General features: G+C 40.3%; 1 protein-coding gene across 2 annotated transcripts in view; it reads right to left on the minus strand.

Annotated features, from left to right (window-relative positions):
• Positions 1–14,093, minus strand: part of khdrbs3 (KH domain containing, RNA binding, signal transduction associated 3) — a 61,544-nt gene that overhangs the window by 30,056 nt on the left and 17,395 nt on the right. For both annotated transcript variants that reach the window (XM_017041085.2, XM_008331369.3), the window contains exon 2: positions 931–1,049. In XM_017041085.2, coding sequence (XP_016896574.1) covers positions 931–1,049 — 119 coding nt within the window. The remainder of the gene's footprint in view (positions 1–930; positions 1,050–14,093) is intronic.

The following is a 14,093-nucleotide window of genomic DNA, read 5'->3' on the forward strand; positions in this document are numbered from 1 at the left end:
GATTTTATCGGTATTTGAACATCCTTTGTAAAAAAAAAAAAATTATGGAACTCAGAAAATTAGAGGGAAGATAAGCAAGAAAAAAAAAAGCTAAAAAAAATTCAGTGTTGAAAACATGTTCGTTAATAATTATCTTTTGCAAAGCAAATGTAATAATTGTTGAAAAGTGAACAAAGGTAAGAAATACATGCTAAAAGTTGATGGTTTTTTTTACATAATTTGCAGCATATTTATATATATATATATATATATATATGTGTATATGTATATATATATACATATACATATATATATATATATTTGGGGGGGTTCTGTCTCTGCTTTTCAAAATGTGATATTCAGACTGCAGGTAAAACAGTATCATGGTAATATACTTCCATGACTGCAAGTACAAAAAGACAGGGAACGTATCCACACCAGGGTTCATTGTTGTACATCTGACACTGACGCTCCAGCCACTACAGTGTGTGTGTGTGTGAGTCATGTGAACACAAGCTGAGTGTTTCTCACTTCAGCTATTTTCTCATGAGTTTGTTAAAAGTGTCGTAGCTTAGACAATAATAATATGCTAATACCAACAACACTCCATGTAGTACGTAACTTCTAATTGTTACTGTCGTCAGTGGTAGTGCGAGGATTAGGATTTTTTTTTTTTTTTTTATAGACAGGAAGTTACACCCTTAATATAGTTCTATCCCAGTTCTGTCAGACACCGCTCTGCCCGAACACTGCCTTCCGCATATGCTACATCTAATAAGATAAAGCGTCAACAAAAACTGTCAAGTGGCTGATGTAAGGAGCGCAAATCAAAACCAGAGCAACCCAAGTTGGCGTCATTATCTATAAATAAGCCTAACTAAAAAAATGTTCTGCCTGTGCACATCACATTCTTGGAGAAGTCTCTGGTGGTGGTGGTATTGCAGTACTTACTTTAGGAAACTGCTTGACTGGTATTAAAACTTTCTGGCCCAGTTTCATGTTTTTGTTGATGACAACATCAATGAACTTCTCCTCTTCTTTGCCCTCGTCTTTTTGAGTCCTTTCAATCTCTACAGGAAGGAGAAAAGAAAAAAAGTAATCAATCAGGTATGAAAAGCAGCAGTGACACAGTAAAAAAAAGAAACAACACAAATCGAACAAACTTCATTATTTTGTTTGTATTTTCTGCCTGTGTCTGACAACGGCCAACTCCGTCACTGTAAATCATTGACTGTGGCTCTAAAATTATCAAATTGATGGATGTTTTTTTTTTTTGCAGCATAATCAATATTTTTATCCCCAGTATCCAATTCTTGTAAGTTTAAAGAGAGAAAAAAGAAGGGCGTGACTTGAAGATGAAGTATCAATTGTTCCTCCAAGCTTTTATTTATGGTAAACAACAATGATCGAGCCTTTAATGCAGGCGTGTGTGAGATAACGTCAGTGTAAAAGTACGATGAACCCAAACTGATCCACATCCAGCGTGTAACCATTCTCTCTTACCAACTGCACTTCATTTAAAGCTGAGAAGAATATATTAGCACTGCAAATGAGAGAGAAAAAAAAAAGAAAAAATAACAAAACATTTTTTTAAACAAAGCTGTGCAGCAGTTCATGTGTAGAATGTAATTAAAACATAGACAAGGATGAGCTGGAGATATCTCTAAGCTTTCGTTTATCCTGTGGGGGCATCGGGGGAGACGGTGCACACGTTCCGAGAAAAGACAACATCAATATTAATGAGCTGTCTCGCAGTATTCCTAGATGGATATTCCTCCTTCCACCAGGTGTGTCAATAAAATATTAAGAATGAAATACTGGGGGATTAAGAACAGAGAGCGTTTGAAATAAAAAACATCTTTAGCATTTTTAATATCTCTTCAGGTATCTGTTAGCACGACCGTACGTATCCTGGACTTTCAGTCATTTTGGAGTGCTTGGAAAAAAACAAAAAAGCTGTGATCATGCATCGCTGCTGCAGGCACAGTGAGTCCCTTCATCAGACTGTAAATGGATAGTGAATAGCGTGAATCAGCGCCGCAAAACCATGGAACTTGAAAAAAAAAAGAAAAAAAGAAAACCCAAGTGAAGGTGCTACCCATCATCCTCCTGGCTGCTATTTATAAGGCCGATACGCTTCTCACATGCAGCGACAGTGTCGACGAAGGAAGTTGGGCGACAAGTGATGTGAAATCATAGGATAAATTAAGCTCCTGCAACTCAAGACCCACAGAAATACATTTTCTGATTTTCTCAATGGTTCATCCTGAGTCTATAAGTTCTAGAAAAGTCTTGGGTATATACAGGGTTTCGTCATCATGAGCACCGGTATGGACAATTTCTCAACTAAATGTTAGCGCCTACTGTATATATAGTGTCAATTTTGTAAAAATAATTTAAAAAAAATTATAATAATAAATAAAAAAATGTTTGAGGATTTATATTGAATTAATAAATAAATAGTTTACATTTTTTAATATTAAATTCATAGTTAGGTATTATTACATTTCAAATGTACCCTTCAGTTAGAACTCACATACTTTTGGGTAGTACTTATGTCACTCACCTACACTAATACAGTGGTCACATCATAATGTGGGACGTGAAGACATCAGAAAAGTCTAACTTACACTTGAGACTTACATGAAGGACAAAAAGTTCCTAAAAAAACAAGGAGAGAAAGTGAAGGCAGCACGATCCAATGTATTTTTAAGCTTTTATGTCATGATTAAATGCAAAATTGTGGAAAAAAAAATACAAGATTTGGTGACAATTGGTTTTTATGAGACATGTCTCAGTACCATTTTATTTTAAACATGACCTCAATGAATAAAAAAAAAAAATAAATCGGCAACATGCCCTACATCCATATATAAGGTGTGATACTGTAAGGTGTGATACTGTAAGGTGATGTTGGCATCATTTCACCTCACACTCTGACAGCGTGCGTGACACAGTAACCCCCTTTCCTGAAATTCTCTTTGCATACGTGCGTTTCTGCCACACCTCCACGCCGCACCTGTCACGCTCTGCCTCGCCACACCTTCCTGTCGGCTCGTTCCTGGCAATCATCTCCCTCACCTTCACCTGGGCGACCAGCTGCTGCCCATCAGCCCGCTGCTATTTATACCTCCCAGTGCTTCACCTTGGAGCTGGTCTGTTCCTTTGTTTGATGAATTGAAGATTCATAGTAGGGTTTTTTTTTTTCTTTTTTGCTCTTTTGTTATATTGTTTGCCTGAATGAGTGTTTTGGTAAAACATGCAGATTAGATAAAGCCAACAGCACGTAGCCTCAGTGCAGACAGAAAATGTGTCACTTTTGTTTATCCTCATTATTTTGTGACTAAAAGCCGAGACAGCGCCGCAGCCAGGTGGGCGTGTTTAATGATTGTGTTCGCGGAGCCTCAGTTGAAGATAAACACTGTTTTGGAAATTCAGTTCTGAGACCGTAACAAACCTTGTGTGCATCACGCTGCCTGGTTGGTAAAGCTGTGGGCAGACTTTTATTTAAACTAAAAAAAAAAATTTCAAAGTCTGAGAGTTATTTAAATTCTGGCGAAAATAAAATCACCATGCCAGTAGAGTGGCCGAACCCTAATTGTGTTCCCTAAAAATTATGCGACTCTTTTAATTGGTAATAGAATCGGAGAGTTGCAACGTGTTGATGGATTCCTTTAATTTATTTCATTGCCAAAACATCTATCCACATGTCGCAGCGAAACACGCTAATGCACTGGTGAAAATGACTTTTTATGAGCGTTTGCTTTCCAAATTAGGCTGATCACCGTACTATAATTACTGTTACCAGTTTGTGTTGCCCTAATTTAACAGAGAACTATTCCAGTCGGTGAGCACTATAATAAAACAAACAAATATAAATCTGGAATTGCCCTTTAATTCTGCTAAAAATTGCATTTTTGTTCATATTTAACTGGACAGAATAAACAGTTACAAACTGTTCAAACAGGAAGCAGGCTACATTGATCCCGCCAGTGGGCCGGTTTTGGCCTGCGGGCCCTATTTTTGACACCCATGCACTAACAGCTACCTCATGACTGTGGCCAGAAACATGTGCCCCCAGTGGGACCACGTACATCCAGTTTGACCCCAGAAAGGGGAACACGAATGCTGCAATAACGAAATAAATAAATACGGCCCCGGACACGCTCCTGTCCTGAAATCTCAATTTCACTCTGGCTTCTCCGTTGCCTTGACAAGGTCAGGCTGCCGGCAGAAATTTGTTTCGCCTCCCCGTCCGCCCCACCCTAATCTAGAGATTACATTCTCGTCAGCTGGGTGAAACTGTCCGTCCTTCGTCTTCCCTTTCCTCCCCCCTTCCCCCCTTCCTCCCTCCGTTCTCCCTGCAACCCCTGCCAGTCTGGCTCCCTCTCTGCTGAGAGGTAACGAGCCAAGGCCCGCTTACAGTGTGCAGATAATGTGCACGGATTAAGACCGAGAACCTCTGGAGTGGCGGCGCTTTCCTTTCAGTGTCCGACCGGTGGGGCGTCGTGCAGACGTCCAGCCGCAGACTCTAATCTGTGGATCTGTGTGGAAGTCTCAAACTGAGTCCACGGGGGGCAGCGCTCTTGTCTTACAGCAAGATTACCTGTTCAAGCCTCGGCTCTATCTGATGGAGTTGTACACGAGGATTCTCCTTGTGTCTAAATGTGTGTGTGTGTTTGATGTTTGTGTCAAACCTCAAAGGTGAAGTACTAAGCACTGTTTGAATATCAGCGATATAAATATTACAAAGTGATATTCCTGTGCTGTACTAGGTAAAATACTGTGAGATGATGCTAATAGGCTAACACGGACGCACAAGTCAGTCACGTTTACGTGGATACGTTGCCATCTCAACAAACTGCCTTTTCTAAGCCTTTATCTCATACTAAAAAATTATATTAGAAAAAAAAATCTGAAAATTCTGAATTGAGGCTAGCCACTAATAAATTTGTGAATGAGACACACTTTACAATTTGCTGACTACACGATTTACAGCAGCCGTATCCCTGAGCGTCATAAAGTAGCGGAACAAATTAAATGGCTCTCAAGCTGCGGAAAGTGTTAAAAAAATAAATGACTAAATTGAAGATACGTACTTCTGTTTACTCTGTAATATTTCCCTAAAGATTTGATTGTAATTTCAGTCCGTTGAGAAGAGGATTAGATTGCTCTGTTGGAATATTGGAGTGAAACTGTTCACAACTGATGAACTAAAATGATGAAATAAAAAAGAATAGAAAATAACAATTTAATAAATGACTTGATGTCATTTCTTTTCTAACCATAAACTGAGACTGCGTTCAAACCAATGCTGTCTCCAAAAGACGTTCTCCGTCTTGGCAAAAAATAAATCAAAGCAGGAACGTGTTTTCAATTCTATATAAAACCCGCCCTGAGGAACAGTGTCATTAACAAATGTGATTGTGATACCTCACAAGAATCTTGTCTGATCCTCAAACACACACACACTCACACACACACACACTTCCTCTGTGCTCCTTTCACGTTGCGACTTAAATGAATTACTGTCTTTGTCTAAGGCTCCTGATGCCATCCCTGTAACCCACTGTCTGCACACCATGGCAGAGCAGGTTACATCATCACCTGAGCATATGCTCTTGACTGTGTATTAATTGGTAATAAATCAGTTGTCAGGTCACAGGAAGACCTTAACATTTTTTTTTTCTTTCTGCAGGGTAACTCGACATAAAAGGGACAAAACAGACGCACTTTATTTCACAATTAGCATAAGCTGATATTTATCGCTCTGACATACTATTTCCTAATGAAGTTTCCCATAAAAGTGTCGTTAGAGTGTCTGGGGGGGGGGGGGGGGTTTGGGGGAGAAAATGAAAGTGCAGCCTAATGTACGTTGTTATTTTCCAATGGATCCCAAAGCTGCATTATTCAAATATGTGGAGTCGCCACGACAACCAGACCATCTGGGTTTGATATTTCAATCACTCTTCAGGTAGAAGTACAGATAGTTTGGATAAACAGAAGAAGAACGTCCACAACAAGTCAGCAGAGCAAAAAGCAAGAAGCAGTGGTCCAAAAAATGACCACTCGTTTGGGTCGGCCACTTTTGAATTATTTGAAATTTGAAATTCATATTTAAATCAGTAAAGTTACTTCGAGAAGCTGCCCTATAATGTTGACTATTTACTACAGGAAACCAAAGTCATGTACTCAGCAGCACAGTTTTACTCCACAGTACACGACACATAGTTTATGCTAAAAATGCTGGCCCGGAGGAAGCCCCCGTCTGAGGAAGAGAACGTCAGGGGGATTATCACAGCGTGGTCGTGCAGTGTCATTTGTGAAGTGGGTGGGAAAGGGAAAAATATGATTTGCCTTGGAGGAGTTTAGTCGAATTGAGAGTCTTTGAGTAGAAAGTAAAAATATATATATACCTTATCTGTTAAAAAAAAATAGGTTTTTCTTGTGTGAATTTCTCACACAAGGAAGAATCTCCTGACTGTGTTCCAGACTGTGTATGTTGTATGTCTATTTGAAGTTAGCGTCACTAAACGTAAAAACTTACGATCGATTTGTGGGGCCAGTGAACGTGTCATGCGATACGTTCTGTTCTCACAGATATCCATATATATCCACAAATATTCTTGTTAGTACAATATCTTACCTGGAGTACTCAAGGAACGAAAACAAGCAGCAAAACAACATATTGTTGTTGTTGGTTGTTTTTTTTCCTTCCGATCATATTTTGATAATGTTATATTTTTGTATTACAGATAACAAATAAAAAATATGCACTTTCCTATTTATTTTGCAATTTATCAGCCAGCAAGACACTACAGGTACAGTAGCAAAGTAGCCTTTATTCATTAAAAATAAAAAAAAATTTGTTTTTTAATAGCTGCTGATATTTAAAATATGTAAGTGACTACAAATGTATTGGCTATAAACTATAGCCTGCAGTTGTATAATTAGCTGCTGAGGGAGTAAAGTACACACGGCTCAGCAGGTGGAGGTGATTCAGAATCCACCGAGGGGAAAATGATCCTGTGGTATCACCTTTTGTACTGGAGGTACTTCACACATCATATTTCAGCCAGCCTGTACTGCAGAGATACAGTAGAAGTGTCCAAAAACTGCATTTATTTTCCGCACTCCAACACTACTGTATGTGTACCCCAGTTGAATGAGTAACACACTGAACTACACAGCTGTACTGTGTTGGAGCTTCAGGCTCACGGAGAGCCCTGCGAGGCTAATGATGCTAACGTGACTCTCTGTCTGCTTCTGTGGGAGACATATGTTGTTTATGCGTGGTACGAATCGAACTTTTGTTGCTGTGAACAAACACTGACTGAAATCATTCTGCTCTGTTTTTGTGTTAGCAGACGTGAGGGAAAGCCTGCTGACTTCAGGAGAGCATTAAACATCCAAATGATAGAAGACATTGTCGCTAAAATGTAGCTTTTTGCTAATGTTTGTTTGAATTGATGACATAACTGTTCATTTTCTACTAGTGATGTACTACTACTACCATTACTACTATAACTACCAAGTCAATTTTACCAAACATCACCAACATGAAGTGCATTTTTTTCACTTTCCCCAAGCGGACCATTTTCGGCCCGCAGGCCGTAGGTTTGACACCCCATTTTAAACTAGTTTCTGAGGTCTTAAAAATGCCCTGAATGTCCGAATGAGTTCAAATGAGAAAATATCATTTTCACCTGCGTGTGATAACGATGTTTTTGTGCTGTTTGTGAAATCCGATTGTTAATTCTTTGAGGTTAAAGGTCATGTTTTGACCATGCATAAAAATGTCACTAAATCTGGTGAGACCTTTTTGATCAGACCGGGGTCAGATATTGTGACAAACGTCCAGATGCCCTTTCAAATACCCGTCCTCCAGCTCAGTGAACAGACCGTGGTGGGTTTGAGTTACAGGGGAGCTCCTAATGAGACGAAGAAGCCACCAAAGAGGAAGAAGAGGCCGCGCAGTCTGAACAAAGTTGCACATTACAGCAGCCCAGAAAGGTGGAAAAATCTTTCCATCTGTATTTTTGTCTCTTATTAGCACTTTCCATCCTTTCCTCTCCTCTGCACTTCTGCTCTTAGCTTCTTTTGTCACATGAATTTTTCAGAGCCACTAAAGCTGACAACCCCTTTTGATAGCCTGTGAACTTTTTTTCTGTCATCTGGGGAAATCACCCGCAGTGGAAGCATGGGCTGAAATTCAAAATCTGTCCTCACAGATAAGTGGACGCCACCTAGAGTCACGGGGATTCCAGTTTACACACGTGAGGACAAAAAAAAAAAAAACAAACTGAAGTGAACTGGTCTCCACGGGGGACGGAAAACCAAGCACTTCATTTTTATTTACTGAACAGAGTCCATTTCTTCTTCTGTTGCCCTGCCACAGGTTGTCCCCGCTGAGACTGAGACACGAGACGTACAGTAGCAGAGTCTGTGTACCACATTCAGACCCCTCTATATGAATTCATACATACAAAAGTATCCATTTGCATCTCAATTATTGGACTCCGACACATGACAGACATCTCAACTGAATTATATATATATATACACATATTTTTCTTTTTCACTGTGTTAAAACGGCCCACCGCGACACTGCCCCCTCAGGAAAGATAGGATTGATAGGAACATACGCGCAAACGTCCTTTAATGAGTTCAGCAGCTAATGAAATAATCATGTGATATATTCCACTCTTCTTTTGCCAACCCCTCCATTACATGACTGTCAAAGTTTTAATTACAAAAGGAGATTAAAATGATTTCGGAGTGATTAAATATTAAAACTGCCTCAGCGATCGTTCTTCTCGGCTGTCATTTTTCTTGATAAAGTTGAATTTTGTGGGATATTTTTTACCCCTACCGATCATTCGTCGACCTTAGTGAAGGAGTCGGGACGAATTATTCAAAATGAATGTTTTTCGTCTGTAGTCCCCACGGAAAATGTGAGCGTAGCTAATTACGTGCGTGCGATAACCTGGTGACTCGCGCCCGCCCTCAATCATCCCTTCACAAAGCCGGCCATTTTGATTTCGATATTTTTACAAGTGCTATTGGGTTTCCTGTCACACATGTACTCCTTAAAGCCTTGGAAACAGTTGGTGCAACAGTGAAGAGTACTCGAGCGGCTACTCAGCGTCCCATGACCGCGGGTACGGTTACCGTAATCGATATCGTTCAATGGACGAGAAACCGATACGCAGCGCTCTCGTGTTTTCAGCCGTGCACACTGAAAGCATTGTTCACTTTTACTTTTCCCTCCAGCTTTCACTTGGTTAATAAAGATGGGACACAAAAACTGAATGCCGGCGTGTGTCGGCGGCGAACTCCATGACAGGAAGCCGGAGGGATTACAGCCCAGGTGGTGGGGGGACTGGGGTATAATCCACACGGATAGATTGGCGTACGAAACATTTGCCCATGAATCTTTAATTCTAGAGTAGAATTACTTCCCGGATAATTATTTAGTCACTTAATTCTTTTAATCTTGTGAAAACCTGTAAGTGGGTTTGTACAGGAAATGAACTCCGGGTGTTTCTAGGACTCTTCATCAAGAACAAAAGAAGCTAATTTTTTTAACAGCGGAGTAAAAAAATAAAATTATGGTCACATAAAAATAACACTGAGAACTCTGGAAACTACGATAGGAAAATGTATTTATGTGATTGATTTATTGAGTGTCATATGTTTTTTTTTTGTTTGTTTTTTTTTAATCAAATTCAAAGTAAGAACATAATTTTTCCATCATATCAAACTTTAACGTATTCGCGATTTCCGGTACTCCAGCATGGCGCCTCCTGTTGCTGCCTTCGTGGGTTGCTATGACTCACAATGTGATTTTCCTTATTGTGGGAAGAACAAGGAACTCAAACAATCCTGTACCTGTGTTTTGTTACACAGTTTAACACGTCTTTGTTTTTTTTTTTTGTTTTTTTTATGAGATTTCCGTTGCAGATCGCTGGCTTGATAGGTACAAATAAACAGGAAACCTCCGGTGTTGAAGCCTTGTCACAGCGAGGCTGGAAAGGTGCAGAATAATAATGGAAAAAAAAAATGAAAAAAATAGAGATGTTGATAGAAGAGTGGGGGATGGGGAGAGAAGTCAGAGAGCAAGATGGAGGGATGGTTAGCAGGAGGCAGCTGGGGTCGGCCGTGCTGAATGGGCAGCAGCCAGGCTGATGGATTACAGCGGCTCTCTCCTGGGTAAACGGACACCGCCAGCCCTCCCCTTTTAACAATGTCTCGGCCCGTATCGTCATTGAAACGTCTCCAAAGATGGAGGTGAACACGCGGCTGAGCCACTTAATCTGTCTCCACCGCAAGCGGTACATTTGAAAGATCCCTGCACCAGATATTTTCTAAACAAATCTGATATCATTTTTCGCAGAAATGACTTGTCCACCAAGACCAATTTTATCTGTGAGCCAAGAGCGATGCTGGAAAAACAAGACCATGCAGCTGGTCATCGATTCAGTCAAGACTAATTGCCGGGAAAGGAGACCATATTGTTTTCATACATATTTCCTCTCTCATTGTCATTTGTAGCGCAGCTAAAGTGTACCGTTAGTGACTTCTGGGCCGCGTCTCGGCATGTGGTTTTACAGATTATGACACCGGGGATCATGGTTGCCTCCCCCTGGTGTGTACAGTAGAACCGTGCCAGAGCAGGTCTGATAGCTACACGGGCCACTTTAATCAGGTCTGTGCTCAAAGGTCACGCCGCTAAAGAATGTACTCTGGCTAAATAAATAATGAGAAATGGGAATGTGCGAAAACACACACACACACTCACACTCACTCACACTCCTGTGCACTTTTACACTCACTGTTATAATGTCTCTGTCAAGGGGCTTTCCACATGTTCCACAGTTACAAAGTGAGTCCTCAGTAAAGCCCTTGACATTTTCTCAACCACTTCATCAGGTCTTCAAAGAAAAAAAAAACACCCAGCTGACTTGTTCCCTGTCTGACTTTTCATTTGCGAAGCTTTGTGAGATCCATAAACTATTTCTAAGCCCTCTATAGATATAGTTTACACGTTACATGCTAACCCCTTGATTTAATTGTTGCGTCTTTGGAGCTCTTTAAAGTGCGTTGAAGCTAAGGAGCTAGCATGGCTGTAAACAATCATACGTCTATTGAAAAGCAAGCAGCGGATTAGGCTATTTTCATAAACACGGCTCTAAAAGGCTGGCGAGGGAATATTAATGTGTTGGAAAAGCAGTTTTAATTGTACACTGATTTTCAGTCTGGACTCCAACTGGCCGTTAGGAAGAAGAAAAAAGAAATATGCCATCATGAAAAAAAATGAAATATAAATATAGTTTTTACTTAAAGCCTTCCGACACGGCTGAAAACGAAGCTAACACAGTGATCTTCTAGTGGTCGGTGTTGAATGCGTCTTTAGCTATTATTGGTTCAGAATGGTCAGTGTACAAACGTTCATAGCAGCTGATATAAGTACGTGTTGAAGTACCACACAGTATTACTGCTAGGTCGTAGAGTATCAGTCATTGTGCTCCTCCACGGCGATCGCTTCTTTACTTTTGACTCATCTAGTTAGTCGGGTTCATCATTAACTTTTTAACATCCATAAATAATTCACCGACCAGTGAGCAGTGATCTTCAACATGTGACCCGCAGGCTGAGTCCAGCCCGCAGAACCATCCGGTCTGTTTCTTATACTGACACCAGAATATACAGTAACTTTGCCATTTTTTTTTTTAGTCTTTAACCCAGTCATTAATGGATAGTAAATCTCTTATTTCTTTTGAAAATAATTTTATGGTTTTTTTTTCTGCTGTGTCCTTTAAAAGCAGGTGACATTTAGAAAAAATTAAAATCGCTCCATTCTGACCGGCTAAGTTCAACTTCGGGTTCTGTTTTGAAGAACTACTGTGGCAGGAGGCTGAAGTACCTCACCACATTCCCAGGAAATACATCAAACCGGGGTTTTTATTGTAAGACAGTACTTCAGAATACCTTGGGAGTAGCCAGTCTGGTACCAAGATCAAAAAAAAAAAAAGAAAAAAAATACAGTTTTGCTTTTTTTTAAGGAGACTTGTCATATCTCGTTCCAAGAAATCAGTAAAAAAAAGAGTAAAATTTCCAATGTGATTTATATATATATATATATCTTCATCTTGTAAAAAACTCAATTAAAGTAACAAACCAAAGAAAGATGAATGAATAACAGCGTCACCTCTGATTCAAAGAGTACACCCGCGGCGAGCATCGTTCAAGTTACACTCGTTCTTTGGCGACTCATTTACTGGCAGAGCGAGGTCACGAGCGACACACTGACACGAAGTTTCTAAGACTGTCGGCCGCTAATCGTCCTACATGGAGCTTAACAGGGAGATTTGTTCACCGTCTTTATTAAAGATATTGAATTTCGGAGTTTTTTTTCTTTCCTCCGTGCGGTGGATTTTCCTTCCCTTCCTTATCCTGCCCTATAGGAGGTGATATGTGTGATCAGGTGGCAGACAAACTGATGGAAAATAATGACTCAGTGTTGCTGGACCAGCCTGTGGGGAGAGATTAAGAAAATGAAAAAGAGTTCACGGAGTTATTCACGCTGCTCTCTCCCAGTCTCATTATCGACCACACACCAGAGGGAATGACACTTTGCCTTCCAGCACCTGCCTCCTCTCAGCCGCACCGAGTTCACCGTGACTCCAAACAATATCAGGATGGAGAAAATTAAAGCTGTAACTGAACCAGGCCAGAGGGAGAAAAGGGGAGGGCTGTCCCACAGTGGATGGTCGTCCACGCTGTCCTTTAAACGTTCGAAGTTGCTTCAGTTCACGGTACAACTTTGCCAGTGATACATTTGGAAGGAGAAATATCGTGGGAAAGCACAATTAACACGTTCTGCGAGGAAAAGGCTGCAAATCCTCCGGCAGAAGCTCGGAGTGTAATGTCTGTTAGTTTACAGAGAAGTGTGAGCTTCACACCTGACTCCAGACATTGTTGTCTTTCCACCTCCTCACATGGTAAATCATTTCACCAAAGCACAGTTGAATGTCTCTCCGACTTAGGTAGGCGGCTAGTTTGGGAACGGACAAATTAGGAGGACGCAGAAGCACGCAAGGGAGATAGATAAACGTAAATACGTAGCTGTTGGTGGCAGATAATTATGGTATATTTCTTTGACATATAAAATGACATATAATAGGGAGGTCAAACCCCTGGCTTGGTGGCCACCTGCTGTCCACAAAGTTCTCACATGTGGCCCTTGACGATAGAAGTCAATGATAATTTTCTTAAGTTCAGTGGTTCCCAACCTTTTTTTGACATCACAAATTTCTAGGCATTTTAGTAGCTGTCACATGACCACCAGCTCAGATATTTTTATACGCTGCCTTTTATTTGAATTCTTATTATATTCCTAAAACTGAAAGAATAATGACTTTTTAAAATTGTGTCTGGTGTTCTTTATCCTAATTTTATAAATATATACATATATTTATATAAATCTTTTTTTTTAACATTTCAGGCGACCCAATTTGATTCCAGGATACTGCTTTTAGTTGGTCATTTACTGTAAGAATGAGAATCAACTGTTTGTACTCTGCAAAATACAAAAAACAATTTTCTTTTCTTTTTTTTTTTTTTGCCTTGAAATAAAACGCCGGTGCAACGTTCGGAGTCCATCTATCATGGAAAACAAATGTGTCATCAAGTACGGAGTGTCAGCAGAGTGTAGGCTATTGCCCTGCCTAAAAACTGAAACCCATGAGTTGTTGGTAAACTTAACTCAGACGCTGCGTCCAAACAGTGACGGTGTTTTGTTTTCTTTTCCTCTGCAGCTCCGTTCTTACAACCCTGTATTTACAGCTGTATAAACACCACTGGTTAATGATCCGTTTTGAGGATAGCGCCGAAACTTCCTGCTGGGTCTGCAGCGGAGCACTTCAACAGACACACTGTAGCGCTGCTCGTGAACATGTGCGAATATTTAGATTGCTGTAGTGACTTCCTCATCACTACATTCGACTCCGCTGTTGCTTAGATACTGCAGCTGTGGGCTGATGTGGTTCACAGACTTCATAAACTTCCCGGCAGTCAACGGGGAATATATGGGAGGAAGTCAAAAAGTTCAG

This window comes from Cynoglossus semilaevis, chromosome 18 (genome assembly GCF_000523025.1).
Source record: "Cynoglossus semilaevis isolate Cse_v1.0 chromosome 18, Cse_v1.0, whole genome shotgun sequence".
In the NCBI taxonomy this organism is placed as follows: Eukaryota; Metazoa; Chordata; class Actinopteri; order Pleuronectiformes; family Cynoglossidae; genus Cynoglossus; species Cynoglossus semilaevis.